Raw genomic sequence first — 23504 nt, forward strand, 5'->3', positions numbered from 1 at the left:
GAGGGGAGGGGCGGAGGGGGAGGGAGAGAATCCTAAGCAGACTCCATGCTGAGCACAGAGCCCAAGGCAAGGCTTGATCTCACAACACTGACATGACCTGAGCCAAAACCAGAATTGGATGCTTAACCAACTGAGCTACCCAGGCGCCTCGTGGGCTTTCTATTCTGTTCCATTGATCTATATATCTATTTTTGTACCAGTAACATACAGTTTTGCTTACTACAACTTTGTAGTATATCCTGAAATCTGAGATTGTGATACCTCTTCTTTTTCAAGATTGCTTTGGAATGGATATATCTTTTGGGTGGGGAGAGGCAGGGTATCACCATTCAACCCACTACAGTCAGTAGAGAAGCAATTGTAATTATTTGTGTGGAAAATGATGAGAGCCTGGATTAGGATGATGACCTTGGAGACAAGTGGGTGGATTTGAAATGTATATTAGTAGTAGAGCATAGAGGACTTGATGATGGCTTAGAAGAGAAGCTCAGGGATGAGGGATAGTGAATCAATGTTCTAACTGAGATTTGAATTTAGGGTTATATAAACTAGGTCAGGGTTTCAAAAGGCCCTTTCAGGCCATGTGGGGAATGGACTGGAGGGGAGAGACTAAGACTAGGGAGGAGTCTGAGGTTTGGGTCCAGGTGGGAGAGCACAAGTCCTGAACCAGCCCAAGCCGTGAGAACAAAGAGAAGTATAGAGAGTAGAGAATTAAGAGGCAGAAAGGATTGGATTAGGGAATGATGGGCTCTATGGGAAAAAGGGAGAGAGGGAATGAGGGCATCTATCCAGGAGTTAGCCTGACAAGGAAGAAAGAATTTGTGAACCTGAAGACAGATCTCTTGATATTATCCAGTCAGAGGAGAAAAAAAAAAGAAATAAATCAAAAAGAGTGAATTCAGTTTGCTAGTATTTTGTTGAAAATTTTTGCATCTATGTTCTAACATCACACCTCAAGGAACTATAAAAAAAAAAAAAAGAACAAACTAAGCCTAAAGTTAGCATAAAGAAGGAAATAATAGTGATTAGAGCAGAAATAAATGAAACAGAGACTAGAAAGACAAAAAGATCAATTAGGGGCAGTCCTGGTGGCTCAGTAGTTTAGTGCCGCCTTCAACCCAGGGTGTGATCCTGGGGACCTGGGATCACACGTTGGGCTCCCTGCATGGAGCCTGCTCCTTCCTCTGTGTCTCTGCCTCTCTCTCTCTCTCTGTGTCTCTCATGAATAAATAAATAAAATCTTAAAAAAAAAAGATCATTGAAACTATGAGCTGGTTTTTTGAAAAAAATAAACAAAATTGAAAAATCTTTAGCTAGACATAGGAAAAAAGATAAATGACTCAAATTAATAAAATTATAAATAAAAGAGGATACATAACTGATACCCCAGAATTACAAATGGAAATACAAAATATAAAAGACTAGTATGCAAGGTGCCTTAATAGCACAGTTGGTTAGGCATCTTACTCTTGATTTCAGCTTATGTTATGATCTCAGGCTCATGAGATTGAGCCCCACGTCAGCATTATGCTCAGGATGGAGTCTGCTTGGAATCTCTTTCTCTGCCCCTCACCCCTAAAATAAATCTTAAAAAAGAAACTACTATGAACAATTATATGCCAATAAATTAGATAACTTAGAAGAATGGATCCTTTCCTAGAAATACACATCTTACCAAGACTGAATCATGAGGTAAATCTGAACAGACTAATAATGAGCAGAGATTGATGCAGTAATCTAAAAACTCCCAACAAATAAACGTCTAGGACCAGATGGCTTTATGGATGAATTCTACCAAACATTTTTTTTTAAAAGATTTTATTTATTTATTCATGAGAGACAGGGAGAGAGAGAGACAGAGACAGAGACAGAGACATAGGCAGAGGGAGAAGCAGACTCCATGCAGGTAGCCTGATGTGGGACTTGGTCCTGTGACTCCAGGATCATGCCCTGGGCAGAAGGCAGGTGCTCAAATGCTGAGCCACCCAGGCGTCCCTCCACCAAACATTAAAAGAAGAATTTCTAACAATCATTCTCAAATTCTTCTTAAGAATTGAAGAGGGAGGAATATTTCAAAACTCATTTTATGAGGCCAGCTTTACCCTAAACCAAAGCCAGACAACAACACCGCAAGAAAAGAAAAGGCCAATATCCCTGATGAACATAGATGCAAAAATCCTCAACAAAATACTAGCCAAGTGGGAGCACCTGCATGCCTCAGTTGGTTAAGCATCCAACCCTTGTTTTTGGCTAGGGTCATGATCTCAGGGTTCTGAGATTGAGCCCTGAGTCAGGCATCATGCTAGATATGGAACCTGCTTAAGAGTCTCTCTCTCTAGGGCAGTCCCGGTGGCACAGCGTTATGGCGCCGCCTGCAACCCTGGGTTTGATCCTGGAGACCCGAGAGTCCCACGTCAGGCTCCCTGCATAGAGCCTGCTTCTCCCTCTGCCTGTCTCTCTCTCTCTCTCTCTCTCTCTCTCTCACTGTGTCTGTGTCTCTATGAATAAATAAATAAAATCTTAAAAAAAAAGATCCTCTCCCTTCTTTTTCCTCCTGCCCCTCCCCCTCCCTTCCTAAAAATTTTAAAAAAGATTTATTTATTTATTTGTATTTATTTATTTATTTATTTATTTATTTATTTATTTATGAGAGACAGACACACACATAGAGAGAGGCAGAGACACAGGCAGGGGGAGAAGCAGCCTTCCCGCAGGAAGCCTGTTGTGGGACTCAATCTCAGGATCCCGGGATCATGCCCTGAGGAAAGGCAGACACTCAACCACTGAGCCACCCAGGTGTCCCCAAAAGATGTTTATACATATATAAAATACTAGCAAACTGAATACAACAACATATTAAAAGACTCATACACCTATGATCAAGTGGGATTTATCACTAGAATGTAACATATATATGGTTCAACATAGGTAAATCAACACATATGATGTACCTCATTAACAGAATGAAAGAAAAAGAATCACATGATAATTTCAAGAGATGCAGAAAAAGCACTTGACAAAACTCGACATCTCTTTATGATAAAAATCCTCAACAAAATAGGTATAAAAGGAATGTACCTCAACATAATAAAGGCCATATGTGACAAACCCACAGCTAACATCATACTCAATGATGAAAAGTTAACAACTTTCCCTCTAAGATCAGAAACAGTACAAAAATGCCACTCCTGTCATCTCTATTCAACATAATACTGGAAATCCTAGCCATAGTAATTAGTCAAGAAAAAGAAATAAAAGTCCTCCAAATCAGAAAGAAAGAAGACAGACAGACATGTTGCAGACAACATGATCTTATATAGAAAACTCTAAGACTACAAAAAAACAACTGTTAATACTAATAAACTCAGTAAAATTATAGGATGCAAAATCAAAATACAGAAATCAGTTGCATTTCTATACAGTAACAATAAAGTATCTGGAAGAGAAGAAAGCAAAACCATTTACAATAGCACCAAAACAATGAAATAACTAGGAATAAATTTCAACAAGGAGGTGAAAAGTGTAAGATGCTGATAAAGAAATTGAAAAAGACAAATAAATAGAAAGATATCCTGTGTTCTTGGATTGGGAGAAATAATATTGTGAAAATGTCCATACTCTCCAAAGCAACCTACAGATTCAGAGAAATCCCTATAAAAAGTCTAATGGTATTTTTCATGGAAGTAGGAAAAACTACCCTAAAATGTGTATGGAACTACAAAAGTGACTGAAATAGCCAAAAGAATCTTGAGAAAGAAGAACAAAGTTGGAGGCATCACACTTCTTGAATTCAAATTATATTACAAAGTTATAGTAATCAAAACAAGTGCTATAAAAACAGGCACAGAAACCAGTGTAATAGAATAAAGAGTCCAGAAGTATACCCACACATATAAGGTCAGCTAATTTTTGAGAAGGCTACCAAGAACACATGATAGAGAAAAAACAATCTCTTTAATAAATGGTACTTGGAAAACTGTATATCCAAATGCAAAAGAATAAACCTGAGCCACTGTCATATGTCACTCACAGAAATGATCTCAAAATGGATTAAAGACCTGACATTGTAAAACCCCTAGAAGAAAACATCAGAAACAGCTCTTTGAGTTTTGCCAAGTTGGTCTTGGTGATAATTTATTGGATAAGATCCCAAAAGCACAGGCAACAAAAGCTAAACAAAAGTGGGATTACATCAAACAAAAGAGCTCCTGCACAGCAAAAAAGAATAAATTAAAAAGGCAACCTTTTCTTTCCTTTTTTAAAAAATTATTTTATTTATTTATTGTAAAGATTTTAATTATTTATTTATGAGACACACACACACACACACACACAGAGGCAGAGACACAGGCAGAGGGAGAAGCAGGCTCCACGCAGGGAGCCGGATGTGGGACTCCATCCCAGGACTCCAGGATCACGCCCTGGGCCAAAGGCAGGCGTTAAACCGCTGAGCCATCCAGGGATCCCCATCTTTTTTTTTTTTTTTTAATATTTTATTTATTTATTCATGAGAAGCAGAGAGAGAGAGAGAGAGAGAGAGAGGCAGAGACATAGAGGAAACGGGAAGTTTGGTGAAAGGATTAGAACCAGGGAGCAGGGGGAGGTGGGGACTGTGCTGAGAAATGGGACCAGAGACAGGGCCTGAGCACAAGGTGGCTGCCAACTGTCTAGACACAAAGGAGGGGCGGTGTGTGTGTGTGTGTGTGGGGGGGGTGGTGGTGGCGGGGAATGGCAGGCGTGGGAGAGAGGAGCGGAAAAGAGAGGAGGCCAGAGAAGACCTTTGACTTCTTTCAATTGTTTACTTGCCTCAGTTAATTTAGAAATAGTATTTTGCAAAGAGGTAAACTTAGAATCTTGAAAACATTTGCAAGCCTCAAGGTATGGATTGCAATAGGCATCCCATTCAGGCTTTTGTTTGTTTTTGGGTTTTTGTTTGTTTGTGTTTTTGAGGTGTAGCTTTCCTCTTTTTTTTTTTTTTTAATTTAAGATTTTATTTATTTATTCATGAGAGACACAGAGAGGCAGAGACACAGGCAGAGGGAGAAGCATGCTCCACGCAGGGAGCCTGATATGGGACTCCCATCCTGGATTTCCAGGATCAGGCCCTAGGCTGAAGGCGGAGCTAAACCTTTGAGCCACCGGGGCTGCCCAAGGTGTAGCTTTCCAAGTTAATTTTGAGTAAACCAAATTTGAAGAGATCAGAAGTTCCCCATAATATTGCTATCAGAGTTCTAAAGTACTTTTGGTCAGGGCACCTGGGTAGCTCAGTCTGTTAAGTGTAGTGTCTGCCTTTGGTTCAGGTCACACATTGGGCTCTCTGCCCAGTGGAGGGCCTGCTTCTCTCTCCCTCTGCCTGCTGCTTTGCTTATTTGTGCTCACTCTCTCTGTCAAATAAATAAATAAATCTTAAAATAAAATACTTTTGGTCAAGTCGGTCCATTACATCAGAAGTGTACTAAAAAACTAGCCAGGGTCCCAGGAGGGGCAGGGCGACCTCAAAGCATTTTGGTGACTGGGGGACATCTGGGTGGCTCTGTTGAGCGTTTGCCTTTGGCTCAGGGAGTGATCCTGGTGTCCGGGATTGTATCCCACGTGAGGCTTCTTGCAGGGAGCCTGCTTCTCCCTCTGCCTGTGTCTCTGCCTCTCTCTCTGTGTCTTGAATTAATGAATGAAGGAATGAAATCTTAAAAAAAAAAAAAAAAAGACTGGGAATTCCACTACTTAGAGGTTTCTCTTTAGAGCGAAGAGAAAAATTCCTAGACACAGTTGCAATAGGAACAGCGCAGTTCCAAACAGGAGTTGGAATAAAGTCAAGACTACTCTCAAACTTAGCCTCAAACTGCAAGATCCTCAAGAAAGCAGTGAGCTCAATGGCTCTGAGTTGTTGGGGAGGGGCTCCTCTCTGGATCCCACTTATTTTTTTTTAAGATTGTATTTGTTTATTTAATCAGATTGATTCTGATCATCAACTACTGTTAAACCTTAAAGTTAAAACTGTCAGTTATTTTACCAGCAAAAATGAGTTTTTTCAGGACTAATAGATAATTACAATTCAGGTCAAGCAAGCTATGGCAAAACCACAGACAAATTGAAGAAAAAAGGAGAAAACTACTCCTTTATAGAAAGGGGTGGGACTGGGGGGAGTTGGGAGGGCTTTTGTAAACGCAAAAGTCCATTGGAGTGGACTGGGAGTCCAAGTTATAGTGATTTTTCATTGGCTGATTTGTTGCAGTCTCTCACTGGCTGGGATGTTGCTGAGTAGGAGAAAAACTTTCTTTCTGCTGGTGGGGTAGTCAAGTAGCATCCACCTGCAAGGTATGTTTCTTCCCCTTGGGTCTATAATTGAGTGGAGTGGTAGGGTGTGACAGCCCCCCTTTCTGGCTGCCAGACTCCATTTTAGTGAGGTTACCCTTTATTAATATTTCACCCCTGCAATCCCAGTAGGTTTCTGAGCTCTCTGAAGGCAAGGTCCATGTCTGTCTTGTCGGACATATATTTAAGGTTTGGGTAGTAGTAGGGGAAGCTTAAATAAATACCAAAAGTTTGAAGGCAAGAGAAATGACTGGGAAGAACAAGCTTCCCACTTCACCCTCATCTCCACCTCACTCAGGGCAGTGGAAGCAAAGTGCGTGCTCCAGATCAGGGATGCGGCTAAAAGTTTGGAGAGAGCAGAGAGAAGGGAGTTGGGCGTATGGTATAAAGGAAAAAGTGAGGGGTGCCTGGGTGGCTCAGTGGTTGAGCATCTGCCTTTGGCTCAGGTCGTGATACCCCAGTAGTGGGATGGATGCCTGCTTCTCCCTCCACCTATGTCTCTGCCTCTCTCTCATGAATAAATAAGTAAATAAATAAATCTTAAAAAAAAATAAAATAGGGCAGCCCAGGTGGCGCAGCGGTTTAGCGCCGCCTGCAGCCCGGGGTTTGATCCTGGGGACCCTGGATCGAGTCCCACATCAGGCTCCCTGCATGGAGCTTGCTTCTCCCTCTGCCTGTGCCTCTGCCTCTCTCTCTGTGTGTGTCTCTATGAATAAATAAATAAAATCATTAAAAAAATAAAATAAAATAAAGGGAGAAGTGATGTAAGTGGGCAGGCCAAGGCAATGGAATGTGGTAATACAAGTGGGGGGGTAAGTGGCCGAGGGCGGCAAGCGCATGCGTAGTGTAGAAGGACTTATTGAGGCGGAGGGGCGCAATTCTCCACCTGGTCAGTAGTCGGTGCACAAGAGTCGGTGGCGCATGCGCAGGGGACGGCGGGAAAGGTTGCGCCGGAGGCGCGCGCTGAGCGAGTCGCGAGCCGGACTGACGAGGCCTGAAAGGGCCTGTTCGGTAGGCTTCTCAGTTGAGGCTTTTTCACGTTCATTTTTTTCCTAACTGATCACCTTGAAGAGCCCAGGGCTCCAGGCCGGGGTGGGGGCGACCGCTCCAGGGAGGGGTGTGCGAAGCTGGGCGGCACTTCGAGGCTAAGGTCCCTGGACGGTCGGGGCTCAGCAGAGCCGAGGGATCAATTTAGGGCCCCCCCCCCGGTCCCCCAAGGACCCAGCAAACTGACCCGGGCCCCTTCCCTGTCTGAATATGACGTGGGGCATCGGCCGTGGGGCTCCGTCCTTCCGGGAGTCCCTGTGGGTCAGGCGCCCTGACAGCAGAAACCCGGGCCAGCGCCATCATCCCTGGGCCTGTGAGGGGCAGTTCCCCCCCTGCTCCTGGGGGAAGCTGACCCTGGCTCCTCCCGCTTTCCTCCCTGGAGCTTGTAGTCCAGGAACCCCAAGTCGCCCCCGCCCCGCTCCCCCCAGAGGGCAGAGGCCTGGGAGACTGGTTGCTGGGAATGGTGATGCATGTGGCCCCGCGGGGGGCCTCCACAGAGGCTCCACCTGGACCGAGGCTCTGCTGAGGTTCCGCGGGGCTGTATAGGTGACCCGGTGGCCAAAACCCATTGCTCTCACGGAAGGGTTTAATTTATTACCTATTTGCCAGAAAACTTGTTTTTATTTCTTTAAATATTTTATTTGAGAGAGATTCTGAGAGAGAGTGAGAGAGCAAGCATGAGTGGGGCAGGGAGGGGCAGAGGGAAAGGAGAAGCAGCTGAGCCAGGAGCCCCATGCGGGACTCTATCCCAGGACGCCAGATCATGACCTGAGTCACGGGCCGGCGCCCAGCGGACTGAGTTCCTCAGGAGCTCCAGAAAACTTGTTTTAAGGAAGATGCTTTGGGAATGTGTTAAAGGTGGCTGGGGGCGCCTGGGTGGCTCAGTCGATGGATAGAGCGTCTGACCCTTGGTTTCTGCTCAGGTCATGATCTCTGGATGACGCTCTGCGCTTGCCCAATGGGCTTGAAATTCTCTTTTCCTCTCTCTGCCCCTTTCCCCACTCACACACTCTCTCTCCAAATGAATAAATACAATCTCAGAAAAAAAAAAAAAAGGAAAAGAAAGAAAGGTGGCAGTATTTTTCATGAATACAATTTTCCTGTCTTTCCTCCCCAGCGGAACCGAGAGTTAGAATTGTATGAAAATCAGAAGTGCTTCTTGTTGTTTTTGAGGTATGTTGCAGTTCAGCTGGGGGCAGAATATCCAGTAGTAATGAAACTTTTGTGCTTCTTAGGTGAGCTGCCAACTGTTACATGAATGTCTCCAGCTTCCTCAACTTGGTTAACTTTTGAACGATTTGAATGAAGATTTGTGCTTTTCTGTTTGCTTCTTCAAGTTTGGGTATTTGGGTCATGGTAGACTTGTAAAATAGGTTGGGAAGTGTTTCCTCTTCTGCTTTACTGAAATTACTTATATAAGGTTGGTGGGGTTTTTTCCCCCCAATACTTGATGTAATTCACTAATTGAAACTATTTGGGCCTGGAACGTTCTCTGTGGGAAGGGTTTTGATAAAGAATTCATTTAATAGATATTGGATTGTGTGGATTTCCCATTTCATTTGACTTAAACTTTGTTGATGTGTATTTTTAAGAATTTTTCTCCATTTCATCTAAGTTGTAAAGTTTATTGGCATGAATTTGTCATAATATTTTCTTCTTTTTTTTTTTTAAGATTTTATTTATTTATTCATGAGAGACACAGAGAGACAGAGACACAGGCAGAGGGAGAAGCAAGCTTCCTGCAAGGAGCCCAATGTGGGACTCCATCCTGGACCCCAGGATCACGCCCTGAGCCAAAGGCAGATGCTCAACTGCTAAGCCACCCAGGCGTCCCTCTCCAAAAGCTTATAATTGGGTCTCTTTATTCATTCTGACAATCTTTGCCTTTTAAATTGGAATGCTTAAACTAAATACATTTCATGTAATTATTGATATGGTTGGTTTTGGGTCTCCAATTTTATTTATTTTTTTGTTTTCTGTTAGTTTTTTGGTTCTATTTCTCTTACCTTTTTTTTTTTTTTTTAAGATTTTATTTATTTATTCATGAGAGACACAGAGAGAGAGAGAGGCAGAGACATAGGCAGAGGGAGAGGCAGGCTCCCCTCAGGGAGCCTGATGTGGGACTTGATCCCTGAACTCCAGGATCAGCCCCGAGCAGAAAGCAGAGCTCAACTGCTGAGCCATCCAGGCCTCCCTTGTTATCTTTTTTTGGATAGCTTGAATCATTTTTAGTATTTTAATTTATTTATTATCTTGGTAGCTATAACTCTTTTGCAACATTTAGTTAGCAGTTTCTCTAAGAATTACAATTCATATTATTAACTTTTTACAGTCTACTTAGAGTTAATATTTTATCAATTTTTTTTTTAATTTTTTATTTATTTATGATAGTTACAGAGAGAGAGAGAGAGGCAGAGACACAGGCAGAGGGAGAAGCAGGCTCCATGCACCGGGAGCCCGATGTGGGATTCGATCCCGGGTCTCCAGGATCACGCCCTGGGCCAAAGGCAGGCGCCAAACCGCTGCGCCACCAGGGATCCCAATATTTTATCAATTTATGTAAAATGTAGACACTTTACAACCATGTAAGTCCAATATTTGTACCACCTGCTGCTTTTAATGTCTTACATCTGAAATTTAGTATAAAACCTCTAACTTGCAATTTTGGGGCTTTTATTTTTTATTTTTTTAAAAGATTATCTATCTATCTATCTATCTATCTATCTATTTATTTATTTATTCATAGAGACAGAGAGAGAGAGGCAGAGACACAGGCAGAGGGAGAAGCAGGCACCATGCAGAGAGCCTGACATGGGACTCGATCCAGGGTCTCCAGGATCATGCCCTGGGCCGCAGGCAGCACTAAACCGCTGCGCCATCAGGGCTGCCCCACTTTGGGGGCTTTTAAAAAATATTTATGTGGGAGCGAGAGGGTAAGGGGAGGAAGGGCAGAGGGAGAGGAAGAAGCAGACTCCTTGTTGAGGAGGGAGCCCTGCATTGGAACTTGATCCCAGGACCCCATTTCCTACTCTTTATTTTTTCCTATTTTTTCCTCTGATGTCATTTCCCTCAGTCTTAAGCCTGTCTTCATTTTTTGTAATGTGGGTCTGCTGGTAATGAATTCTTTTTGTTTTTATTTGCATACATTTTTATTTCATCTTTATTTATTTATTCATGAGAAACAGAGAGAGAGAGGCAGAGACATAGGCAGAGGGAGAAGTAGGCTTTCTGCGGGGAGCTGGATTTGGAACTCGGTCCCAAGACCCGGGGATCACAATTTGAGCCAAAGGGAGATGCTCAACCGCTGAGCACCCTAAGCTTCCCTCAAATATATTTTTCTGACCTATTTTCATTCTCTCTTCTCCTTTTAGGACTCCACTTATCCACTGTTAGGCCTTTTGATTGGCCTTTTAAGTCCCTAAGAATTTGTGACTTTCATCCTTCTTTTCTCTTTTTCTTTCAAAAATTGGATGATTTCTATCAATCCATCTTCAAGCTTATTGACCCTTTGCTATGTCATATCCATTACGCTATTTAGACTGTCCAGTGAATTTTAATATAGTTATACCCAATAATTTTAATTTATTTTCTGAAATGCTATTGTGAGTTAAATTGTGTCCCCTCTCCATAATGTTGAGGTTCTAAGCCCCTGCAACTCAGAATGTGACCTTGTTTGGTAATAGGATTATTGCAGATGTAGATAAGAATAGGTCATACTAGTATAGACTGGGCCCCTAATCCAATATTAGTAGTGTCCTTATAAGAAGATGGTCATGTGATGATAGAGACTAGGGAGAATGGCAAGTAATGATGAAGGCAGAGGTTGGAGTTATCCAACTGCATGCCAAAGAATGTCAAAGATTGTCATCCAACTGTTAGAGACTAGAAAGGGGCAAAGAAGGATTCCCCTAAGTTTCTCAGGGAAGATGGCCTTGCTAACTTGATTTTGGATTAGATTTTGGACTTCTATTATCCACAACTGTGAGACAATAAATTTATGTTGTTTTAAGCCACCCAGTTTGTGATACTTTTGTTACAACAGCTCAAGAAACTAATGTGAATACTGAATCACATTATTAGGAATAGGAGTTGTGAGTTGTCCTCTTTAGTGACTTTGATATGGTTCTATTTAGAACTTGGTTTTTGACATGATGATGGGACTTTAGTTTCCAGAAATGTTGCTGATTTTCCCACATTTTTAATTTTTAAAAATTATTTATTTGGGGGTGCCTTGGTGGCTCAGTCAGTTAAGCGTCTGCCTTTGGCTCAGGCCCTGATCCCAGGGTCCTGGGATCAAGCCTGCATCAGGCTCCCTGCTTCTTGGGGAGTCTGCTTCTCCGTCTGCCCTTCTCCCCTGCTCATGCTTCCTCATGTGTATGCTCTCTCTTTCTCTCAAATAAATAGTCTTTAAAAAATTATTTATTTGGCTTAGGGGAAAACTGTAGAGAAGACTGGACACTTTATTTATACCCTATAGCTAGAAATAGCAAAGACTGGAGGTGAACTTAAGAATATAGTATATCTCCTCATTTATTCAAATTTTCTTTTATTTCTAAAAAAAAAAAATAAAAACACAAATTTTCTTTTATTTCTTTATAAAAGTTTTTGTATTTTTAATAAAAGCCTTGTATATTTTTAGACAATTTTTAGTTATATATATATTTTTGTAGCTTTTTAGTTTTATTTTGAAGTAACTATGGATTTACAGAAAAGTTTCAAAGATAGTACAGAGAATTTTTTTTTTTAAGATTTTATTTATTGGGATGCCTGGGTGGCTCAGTGGTTGGTTGTCTGCCTTTGGCTCAGGGCATGATCCCAGGGTCTAGGGATTGAGTCCTACATTGAGCTCTCTGCGAGGAGCCTGGTTCTGCCTCTGCTTATGTCTTTGCCTCCTCCCTCATGCCCTGATCCAAAGGCAGGTGCTAAACCGCTGAGCTACTCAGGTGTCCCAGGTTTTTTTTTTTTTTAGATTTTGTTTATTTATTCATGAGAGACACAGAAAGAAAGAGGCAGAGACACAGGCAGAGAGAGAAGCAGGCTCCATGCAGGGAGCCTGATTCAGGACTGGATCCTGGAACTCCAGGATCACGCCCTGAGACAAAGGCCGACGCTCAACTGCTCAACTTCAATATGTATTGAAGTCAAGTAATATCAGTCCTCCGATTTTGTTCTTCTCCTTCAATATCATATTGCTTATCCTGGTTGTTTTGCCTCTCCACATAAACTTTAAGAATCAATTTGTCAATATACACAAAATAGCTTGCTGGGATTTTGCTTGGGATTGCATTGAATCTATAAATGAAGTTGAGAAGTACTGAAATTTTAACAATATTGAGTCATCCTATCCATAAACATGGAATATTTCTCCATTTATGTATTTTATTTTTTTCATCAGAATTTTTTTGGTTTTCTTCACATGGATTTTGGACATACTTGGTTAAGTTTGTACCTAAGTATTTCATTTTTGGAGTGCTAATGTAAATGTTATTATGTTTTTCATTTCAAATTCTACTTGTTCACTGTTGGAATATAGGAAAGTGATTGACTTTTACACATTAACCTTGTATTCTACCACCTTGCTTTAACTGCTTGTTAGTTTCAGGACATTTTTGTCAGTTCTTCTGACTTGTCTACATAGTTTATGATATCATCTGGGAATAAAGACAGATTCACTTTTTCCTTCCAAATCTCTGTGCCTTTTATTTCATTTTCTTGTTTTACTGCATTAGCTAGGACTTGCAGTACGATGTTGAAAAGGAGTCGTGAGAAGGGATATCCTTGTCTTTTTCCTGCTCTTAGTGGGAAGGAAAGTTCCCAGATTCTCATCATTAAGAATGACATTAGGGGCACCTGAGTGGCTCAGTCATTTAAATGTCTGACTCTTGATTTCAGTGCAGGTCATGATCTCAGGGTCATGAGATGGAGCCCCTACTTGGAGCCCTGCTTAGGGCTCCACAGTCAGCAAGGAGTCTGCTTCTCTTCCTCTTCTTTTCCCTCTGCCTCTCTCCCTGTGCACTTGCCAACACTGTCTCTTTCCCTTTCTCTCTCAAAACAAATACAATCTTAAAAAAGAAGAATGACATTAGCTGTAGGTTTTCTGTAGATATTCTTTATCAAGTTGTGGGAGTTGCCTAGTTCCTAGTTAACTGATAGTTTTTATCGTGTTAGATTTTGTCAAATACTTTTTTCTGCATCTATTGACAGAACTGTGATTTTTCTTTTTTAGCTTGTTAATGTGATGGATTACATTAATTTATTTTTGAATGTTGAATCTGCCTTGCGTACTTGAGATAAATGCCACTTGGTTGGTCATGTTGTGTAATTCTTTTTATACTTTGTTGGGTTGGATTTGTTAATATTTTGTTGAGGATTTTTGCCCCTATGTTCATGAGAGATATTGGTCAGTAGCTTCCTTTTTCTGTAATGTCTTTGTCTGGTTTTGGTATTGGGGTCAGCTTATCTCATAGAATGAAGTGGAAGTGTTCCCTTGCTTCTATCCTTTGAAAGAGATTGTAGAGAATTGATGTAATTTCTTCCTTAAATATTTAACAGAATTCACTAGTGAATGCATCTGAGCCTGGTACTTTCTGTTTTGGAAAGTTATTATTATTTTTGGAAGGTTATTATTTATCTAATTTTTAAAAAGATTTATTTATTCATGGCAGACACAGAGAGAGAGGCAGAGACACAGGCAGAAGGAAAAGCAGGCTTCCCGCAGAAGCCCGATTTGGAACTTGATCCGGGATCCTGGGATCCCGACCTGAGTCAAAGGCAGCTGCCGAAACGCTGAGCCATACAGGCGTCCCTATCCAATTTATTTAATAGAGACAGGCTTATTCATACTTCTTTTTGTGTCAGTTTTGGAAGATTGTATCTTTTTTTTTGTTAAATATTTTATTTATTTATTCATGAGAGACACAGAGAGATAGGCAGAGACACAGGCAGAGGGAGAAGCAGGCTCCATGCAAGGAGCCTGAGGAGGGACTCGATCCGGGGATCCCAGTATCATGCCCTGAGCCGAAGGCAGACACTCAACCACTGAGCCACCCAGGCGTCCCTGAAGATTGTGTGTGTGTGTGTTTTTTTTAATTTTTATTTATTTATGATAGTCACACACACACACACACACACACACACACACACACAGAGGCAGAGACACAGGCAGAGGGAGAAGCAGGCTCCATGCACTGGGAGCCTGACGTGGGATTCGATCCCGGGTCTCCAGGATCACGCCCTGGGCCAAAGGCAGGCGCTAAACCGCTGCGCCACCCAGGGATCCCGAAGATTGTGTGTTTTAAGGAATTGTTCCATTTCATCTAGATTATCAAATTTATGGACGTAGAGTTGTTCATAGTATTCCTTTATTATCCTTTCAATGTCCATTATGGAGACTGTGGGGATTTTTAGTGATGTCTCCTCTTTCATTCTGATATTGATAAATTATGTCCTCTTTCTTTTTCCTTAATTAGCCTGAGTGTAGGCTTATCAATTTTACTGATCTTTTCAAAGAACCAGCTTTTGATTTTAATGATTTTCTTTGTTGGTTTTCTGTCTTCAGTTTCTGCTCTAATTCTTATTATTTCTTTTCTTCTGTTTACTTTGGATTTAATTTTCTATTCTTTTTCTAGTTTCCTAAAGTAGTAACTTAGATTATTGATTTTAGAGCTTCTTTTCTTTTTTAATGTGCATTCAGTGCCATAAAATTCCTTCTAAGCACTGCTTTTGTTGTGTCCCACAAATTTTGGTAAATTTTGTTTCATTTTCATTTAGTTAAAAATATTTACAAATTTCTCTTGAGATTTCTTCTTTGACCCATGTATTCTTTAGAAGTGAGTTGTTTAATCTCCGTGTATTTTGGGATTTTCCAGTTACCTTTTTGTTAGATTTCAAGTTTAATTCAATTGTAGACTGAGAGCAGACATTGTATAACTTTTTGTCTTTTGTTTGTTAAGGTGTTTTATGGCCCAGGATATAGTCTTAGGAAAGATATGTATTCTTCTGTTATTTGGATGAAGTAGTCTGCAGATGTCAGTTAAATCCATTTGATTGATGATATGTTGAATTCCACTACATCCATACCGATTTTCTGCCTGGTGATATTCAGTCTTTGTTGTATTTGCTTTTCAATTCTGTAGGTTTCTATTGAGATATCCTCAAGGTCAGTGATTCTTTCCTCAGCCATGTCCAATCTACTAGTAAGCCCATTAAAGGTATTCTTCATTTCTCGTACAGTTTTTAGAAAAAATCTCTTCAGTTCTTTTTGGTTCTTTTTTAGGATTTCCATCTCTCTGTTTACATTGCCTGTCTGTTCTTGCACACTGTCTACTTTACCTGTTAAAGCCCTTAGGAAATTAATCCTAGTTCTTTCAAATTCCCAGTCTGATAAATCCAGCATTCCTGCCATGCCTGGTTCTGATGCTCAGTCCCTTCAAATTATGGTTTTTGCCTTTTGTATGACTTGTAAGTTTTTCTTGATAGCTGGACATGACAGACTGGATAAAGGAACTGCTTATATAGGCCTTTATTTTTTTTATTTTATTTTTATTTTTATTTTTTTTGGTTATAGGCCTTTAATAATGTGTTGGTAATGTGTTGGGGAGAACAAATGTTCTATAGTATGTCTCAGTCTTTTAGGGAGCCATGCCTCTAGACTAAATTTCATGTGTTTCTTGATTTTGTTCTCCATCCCTCTTAGGTGGGACAGGATGTTTGGAGTGGGCTGGAGTTGATGTTTTCTATCCCCTAGGTCAGTTTGACTCTGAAATTACCCCCACTGACTAGGCTCTGGTTAAATACTTTCTTCCAAGGGCAGGCCTTGTTAAGAAAAGAGTGCCCTGGAGTATTTCAGTATGGTTCCTTTTTCTTCCCCCTGCTAGAAGCATGAGGGGATTTTTATCAGATATTCTGTGAGAACCTGGTCAAGCTCCTGGAGTTCAAACTCACAAAAATGTGCTCCACCCCCATGAGTGGGTCCTCCTGGAGTTTTTTTTTTTCTTTAAGATTTTATTTATTTATTTGAAACAAAGAGAGAGCCGGAGAGCACACGTGGGGGTAATGGCAGAGGGAGAGGGAGAAGCAGACTTCCCACTGAGCAGGGAGCCTGACACAGGGCTTGATCCCAGGACCTTGAGATCATGACCTGAGCCAAAGGCAGACACCTAACCAACTGAGCCACCCAGGTACCCCCAACTTTGACAGTTTTAATCAATACAAGTCAGTCGCTTTATAGAATGTCCCTCTGTTTAGATTGTCTGATTGTTTCCACATGATTAGATTATGTTTGTACATTTTTGGCAGGAAGGGCAGCCCCGGTGGCTCAGCGGTTTAGCGCGGCCTTCAGCTTAGGGCGTGATCCTGGAGACCTGGGATCGAGTCCCACGTTGGGCTCCCTGCATGGAGCCTGCTTCTCCGTCTGCCTGTGTCTCTGCCTCTCTCTCTCTCTCTCTCTCTGTGTCTCTCATGAATAAATAAATAAAATCTTTAAAAAAAAAACATTTTTGGCAGGAATATCACCAAAATGATGTTGTGTTCTTTTCAGTGCATTTCACATCAGGAGACAGATGGTATCAGTTGGCTTTCATTACTTGGCTTAGGTGGTGTCTGACACTATGAAGATATTACTTTTCTGTTTTTTGGAGGAGATATGTTAATTAATACTGCACAATTATTTGTCCCCATCAAACTTTCTTGTGTTAGCAACATTGTTGATTCTTGCTTGAATTAGTTACTACTCTCAGTGGTTTCGAAATGATGACTTAAAAAAAAAGAGTTATTTATTTATTCATGAGAAACACAGAGAGAGAGGCAGAGACATAGGTAGAGGGAGAAGCAGGCTCCCCATAGGGAGCCCAGTGTGGGACTCTATCCAGGATCCCGGCCGGGATCATGCCTTGAGCCAAAAGCAGATACTCAACTGCTGAGCCACCCAGGTGTCCCCCAAATGCTGACTTTCTTTCTTCTTTTTTTTTTTTAAGATTTTATTTATTCATGAGAGACACAGAGAGAGAGAGAGAGGCAGAGACACAGGCAGAGGGAGAAGCAGGCTCCATGCAGGGAGCCTGATGTGGGACTCGATCCCAGGACTCCAGGGTCACGCCCAGGGCCAAAGGCTGGCGCCAAACCGCTGAGCCACCCAGGGATCCCAGTATCTTTTTATTTTTAATTCTTACTTATCAATACATATTTTTCTTGGTTATAGAAGTAATACTTTTTAAAGACAATTTAATAAACTAAAATCAGAAAGATATAAAAATACCTGTGCCCTATTATCTTCTATGTATTGACGTGTTTTCTTTCAGCCTTTGCTTTTATTGCACTTATTTTTAACAAATATCTTTTTTTTAAGTTTTTTTTTTTGTTAAAGATTTTATTTATTTATTCATGAGAGACACAGAGAGAGAGAGAGGCAGAGACACAGGCAGAGGGAGAAGCAGGCTCCCCTCTGGGAGCCTGATGTGGGACTCGATCCCTGAACCCTGGGATCACGCCCTGAGCTGAAAGCAGAGCTCAAACGCTGAGCCATCCAGGCGTCCCTATTTTTTTTTTAAGTTTTTATTTAAATGTTAATTAGTTAACATATAGTGTAATTTTAGTTTCAGGAGTAGAATTTAGTGATTCATCACTTACCTATGACACACAGTACTCATCATAGCGAGTGCCCTCCTTAATACCCATCACCCATTTAGCCCATCCTCCCAGATATCTCATTTCCAGCAACCCTCAATTTGTTCTATATAGATAAGACTCTGTCTTATGGTTTGTGTATCTCTCTTTTTCTTCCCTATGTTCATCTGTTTTGTTTCATAGATTCCATATATGAGTGAAATCATGTGGTATTTGTCTTTATCTGACTTATTTCGCTTAGCACAATACACACTGGCTCCATCTATGTTGTTGCAAATGGCAAGATTTCATTATTATTATTATTTAAATATTTTATTTACTTATTCATGAGACACACAGAGAGAAAGAGGCAGAGACATAGGCAGAGGATGAAGCAGGCTCCATGCAGGAAGCCTGATGTGGGACTCGATCCTGGGACTCTGGGATCACGCCCTGAGTCAAAGGCAGATGCTCAACTGCTGAGCCACCCAGGCGTCCTAAGATTTCATTATTTTTGATAGCTGAGAAATATATATATATATATATATATATATATTTATATTGGAATATTACTCCAATAATATTGGAGCAATATTATATTGGAATATTATTTATATATAGGAATATTACTCATTGCACTTCTAAATGTAGTATAGATAGAACTAAAGACAGAAATATGCATCTTAGTTTTGTTTTTTTTTAACCTATCATTGAATTATAAGTATTTCTTCAGCTACTAAGAATTCTTTCAAAACAGTATATCTCATAACTGATTAGCCCTGTGGCCCAGATGTGCTAGTGCTGCTCTGTTGCCTGCTGCCTGCTGTCTCTGCTTCTGGACGGCATGCTCCTTCCCCCTCTGAAAGAAAACTCCAGTTTCCTCTCTCTTCTCCTCTTCCACATCCTGTATTTTTTTTCTTTTCTTTTTCAGCAGATTCCTTGCCCATTCTATTGTAGAGCATCTGAAGAGCCAGCAAAAGGTCAGAGTGGCAGAAGCACAAAGAACAGAGAGGAGTGTAACCCCAGATATGAGGTAGAGTACTGTCCTTTTGCTGGGGATAGAGCAGTCAGTGGTGGGGTATGGGGTGGAGATAGACAATAAATAGAAGAAAACTCAGTAGGTAATCACACCAGGAGGTGAAAAATGCTATGATGAAAAATGAAAGGAAGTAGGATGGAAAGAATAGTGGGAGTATGTAGCTACTATTTTTTAAATTATAATTTAACTTGATTTTACTTTAAAGATTTTATTTATTTGAGAGAGAGAGAGAGAGAGCCTGCATGAGTGAGGAGAGAGGCAGAGAGGGAGAAGCAGACTCCCTGCTGAACATAGAGCCTGATAGGGAGCTCAATTCTAGTACCCTGAGATCATGATCTGGGCCAAAGTCAGACACTTAACTGACCAAGCCACCCAGGCACCTTGGTAGCTGCTATTTTAGATAGGCAGGCAGGGAAGACATCTCTGGTGAAGTGATATTTGAGCAAAGACCTGGTGTTTTACAGATAAGAAAGTTCAGAGAGGTAAAGCAACTTTCCTAAAGTTATAAGGAAGACATAGTATACAATTTGTTTCTTTTTTTTAAGATTTTACTTTTTACATCATCTCTACAATCAACTTGGGGCTGGAACTCACAACCTCAGTATCAAGAGTCACATGTTCTTCTGACTAAGCCAGCTAGCTGACTCTCTTTTGTTTCTTTCTTTTTTTTTTTTTTTAAGTTTTAAAATTTATATAGTCTTTACACCCAGCAGGGGCTTGAACACACAACCCCAAGATCAAGAGTCACATGCTCTTCTGACCAAGCCAGCCAGGTGCCCCTAAATTTGTTTCTTTGATTCAAAAGCCACTATAAATGGTACTTCCCTCTGTAGGGAGTATACCTCAATGTTTCAGAAACCCTTTGAGTTCAGTTCCCAACTGTTAGCTTGGCTATCTTGACCCTATCCCTTGCACCAAAACATTTCTAAGAGGTAAGACTTATATAAGAGATTTTTGTATGCTTTGAATTTCAGTGGCAATAGGGACAGAAAGATTTGCTTTGAGGATGTGCTGGGGATTGTTTTGGAAGTCATTTCTTAACTCTAAAGTCTAAATCTAGGTTTTGGTGTCCTTAAGCTCTACTCAGGAAGGTGAACACCCCCTTGAAAGAGCTGGAGCTGCTCCAGAGAGTCTGCCTGGAATGGAGACAGAGGCCCAGGCTTCAAAATCTTCACTGACAAATTTATCTACTGAGATAGAGTTTTCTGAGAATCTCCATGAAATCAAGTCTTGGGAAGATAAGAGCACAGCTAACTGGCATCAGATGCTCAGGGTTTCAGAATCTCAGGCTTTCAAGGCTCGGGTATTGAAGGCCCAGGCCTGGGAGATTCAGGCTAGTGAGGCCCACAGAAGAGCCAGCCAAACCAGGCACACCTCTGTACTGGAGATGGATGCTACCCAAGCCCTGAAACAGAAACCCTTACCTGAGAAGGTTCAAGCTACAGAGAAAGAAAAGTGTGAGATCCTCTTTACTCGTCCATGCTGGTCCAATAAGATTGAGTACATTCTGACTCAAGTGGGCTACTCCATGAAGATAAGCAGTCTCTGGCATTTTTTCATCCTGTGGCTTCACAATGGAGGTTGTAAGTCTGGGGACCAGGAATCATGGATCCACAGGAGGTTTTAAACTTAAGGTCTTTGGGATCTGTAGAGGCTAGAAGCTTGGTACTGTGAGCCAAATAGAGTCACATTACTGAACACCTAGGATCATAAGAGGGTTAAGAGGTGTAGGGTATCAGAATACAAGGGGCCGGAGGCCTGGGTTGGAGTGACTGGGAGTAGAAACTAGGCATCTGAGTCTTCCAGGAACTGGGGACCCAAGGGACACCTGGGACTATGAAGGATGTAGAAACAGTTGATCCCTGATTATCTGTGGCCCTGAGGGGGGTCACTGATGCGGAATGTGTTTTCCTGGACTCCCAAGGAAGTCCAGGCACTGAAAAGCCAGGTGGCCTCTCCTGACTTCCTGCACAGGCAGTTTTCTCATCATCTACATCCTCATGCTGTTCTTGGTTGGGGTTCCTCTTCTATTCCTGGAGATGGCAGCTGGTCAGAGGATACGTCAGAGCAGCATTGGTGTATGGAAGGTCATCAGCGCCTGGATTGGTGGTGTGGGGTATACCAGCTTCATGGTGAGGAGTCCTGGGCCGCCCATGCTTACCCTTTACACCCCACTCCCACCTCAACTGTTTGTTGTCCTGGGATGGGTCACTTCCATGGGCCAACTCCCTTCAAGTCCCCAGTCCTCTGTCAAATCCCCTCCTTTTTCCTGTCCTCATCCTTCCTCCCAGCTACTTTCCCCTTGACTCCTAGGTATGCTTCATCACTGGCTTGTATTTGAATGTGATCAATGTCTGGACCCTCTTCTACTTGAGCCAGTCCTTCCAGTTTCCAGTTCCATGGGAAAAATGTCCTTTATTGGAGAACTCCAGTGACTTTGGTGAGGAGGAAATGAAAGAGGAGGAGAAGGGGAAAACATCTATAAGGGAATTTGGAAGAGGATAAAGGAATGGGGAGAGATGAAGAGGAAGATAGAAAGATGAAGAAATGGGAAGAGGAAGAAGTAGCAGGAAGTGAGGGAAGGGCTAAGGAAGAAGGGAGGGGTCACCCTGTCTAGCAGGCATGTCCAAAGCCAGGTCCCCCCAGATCCCGAATGTGCACGGACGACTCCCTCCTTGTACTTCTGGTACCGGCTGACCTTGAAAGCTTCAGACAGAATTGAGGATGGTGGGTCACCAGTCTTCAGTCTGAACCTGTTCTTATTGGTGTCCTGGTGTCTTATTGGTGCTTTCATGATTAATGGGCTCAAGTCCACTGGGAAGGTAAGCCAACATTGACATTCTCAGATGCCTTAGACATCATCCAACATTGTTCTCACTTATCTCCTAATATCTCATTCCTTCTGGTGTTTGACTCCTCGTAGCCCTTAACCTTTGCTGAAAACTGTCTTCTAATTTCTGACTCAGCATTAAAAAAAAGATTTATTTATTTATTTTATTTATTTATTTTATTTTAGAGAGAGAGGAAGAGAGAGCACGTATGAGTGGGAGGAGGAATAGAGGGAAAGGGAGAGAGAGAATCCTTAGACTCCCCTCTGAGGGTTGAGCCCAATGTGAGGCTCAATCCCAGGACCCTGAGATCATGACCTGAGCCAAAACCAAGAGTCAGAAGCTTAACTTTCTGAGCCACCCAGGTGTCCCCTGACTCAGCACTTTTGATCCCTGCTGACTGTTGGTGTTCTTCCCACTGATACATGGTTGCTGATATGCTCTGTTCTCAATTCAGATAATGTTGGTCCTGGTGCCAGCCCCCTATTTCATCATCCTTTGTTTCCTCTTCCGGAGTCTACTGCTGGAAGGGGCAGCATTTGGCTTTCAACATTTGATGCTTGTCAAGGTAAAGTAAGTCTCCCTCACTCCCCTATCAGGCATTTGAGGACATCTGTCTATTGTTAGGGTGTCCTTTCCCTATTATTTACCTGTGACCTTCAACCCATTTCTGTTAAGATTCACACCTCTCCTTCTTTGACATTTCCCCTTATACTTGTGTTCTTTTTAGATATCAGCTATGTACAACATGAATGTATGGTGTCAAGCAGGAAATCAAGTCTTGTTTGCCTTGGGTCTAGGCTTGGGCCCTGTTGTCTCCTTATCCTCGCACATGTACCCATCCACCAACTGTCTCAGTGATGCCTTGATTGTGGCTCTGGTCAACCTGTTCACCATGCTGCTGGTCACATCTTTTTCCTTCTGTGTCCTGGGCTTTTGGGCTACAGTTATCACGCACCGCTGCAGTGAGAAGTAAGGCCAGCCCCTTAGGGAGGGTCCTAGTCCCAGGGAACTACAAAGCCCAGAGCCCCTAACTTTCAAGGTGCTGTAAAGACTCCTGTTCACACCTGGCAACCTCAGGTGCACTTGCAAGCCTCTACTCCCCTGGAGCAAAAAGCAGACAATAGAATCCTCGTCATATATTTTCTTGCTTCAAGCCCTTTTCTGGCCCTAGAAATCTTCAACCTCAGAGACTGCCGCTGTCCAGAGTGCCACCACAGAGATAGGCTAAAAGTCGCAAGCATTCAAGATCTAGAGAACTTTCCACTTCCTGAATAACCTCACTTGTAACTTTCAACTTCTATATTTAAAGATTTCTGTCAGTCTATCATACTTAAACCCTAAAGGGACTCTCAGAAACAGAAGCTTTATTGTCTGCTCACCCCTATTTTTCATTTTTCAGGCATTAATTTCAAAAGCACCCCTATTTTTCATTTTTCAGGCATTAATTTCAAAAGAACCCGTGGGACATTTAGAAAGTATTCTTTGTGTACCGCAGAGATATGGAGGGGTGAATCAGACCACAGTTCCTGCCTTCATTGGGTTTTCAGTTTTGGAGGGAGGAGGTGGGGGGAATTACATAATTGAACACTGTATGCTCATGATAACTAATAGAAGGGATGATGGGGAGGACAAAAGACAGAGCCATTAATTCTGACTAGGCTAGTCAGAGAAGA

General features: G+C 41.8%; 1 protein-coding gene across 13 annotated transcripts in view; it reads left to right on the forward strand.

Moving 5' to 3' along the window:
- Positions 1-7223: 7223 nt before the first annotated feature.
- Positions 7224-23504, forward strand: part of SLC6A16 (solute carrier family 6 member 16) — a 35375-nt gene continuing 19094 nt past the window's right edge. For 9 of the 13 annotated variants that reach the window (XR_005354520.1, XM_038528259.1, XM_038528262.1 and 6 more), the window contains exons 1-9: positions 7224-7323; positions 8477-8532; positions 18893-18994; positions 20078-20583; positions 20975-21132; positions 21314-21440; positions 21647-21822; positions 22286-22396; positions 22559-22800. Coding sequence is in view for 12 of the 13 variants with exons in the window: in XM_038528259.1 (XP_038384187.1) it covers positions 7234-7323; positions 8477-8532; positions 18893-18994; positions 20078-20583; positions 20975-21132; positions 21314-21440; positions 21647-21822; positions 22286-22396; positions 22559-22800 (1568 nt within the window). In the remaining variant the exon portion in view is untranslated. The remainder of the gene's footprint in view (positions 7324-8476; positions 8533-18892; positions 18995-20077; positions 20584-20974; positions 21133-21313; positions 21441-21646; positions 21823-22285; positions 22397-22558; positions 22801-23504) is intronic. The other 4 variants (XM_038528264.1, XM_038528260.1, XM_038528268.1 and 1 more) reach the window with 4 other exon arrangements.

Source organism: Canis lupus, chromosome 1, assembly GCF_011100685.1.
Source record: "Canis lupus familiaris isolate Mischka breed German Shepherd chromosome 1, alternate assembly UU_Cfam_GSD_1.0, whole genome shotgun sequence".
NCBI classification, from domain to species: domain Eukaryota; kingdom Metazoa; phylum Chordata; class Mammalia; order Carnivora; family Canidae; genus Canis; species Canis lupus.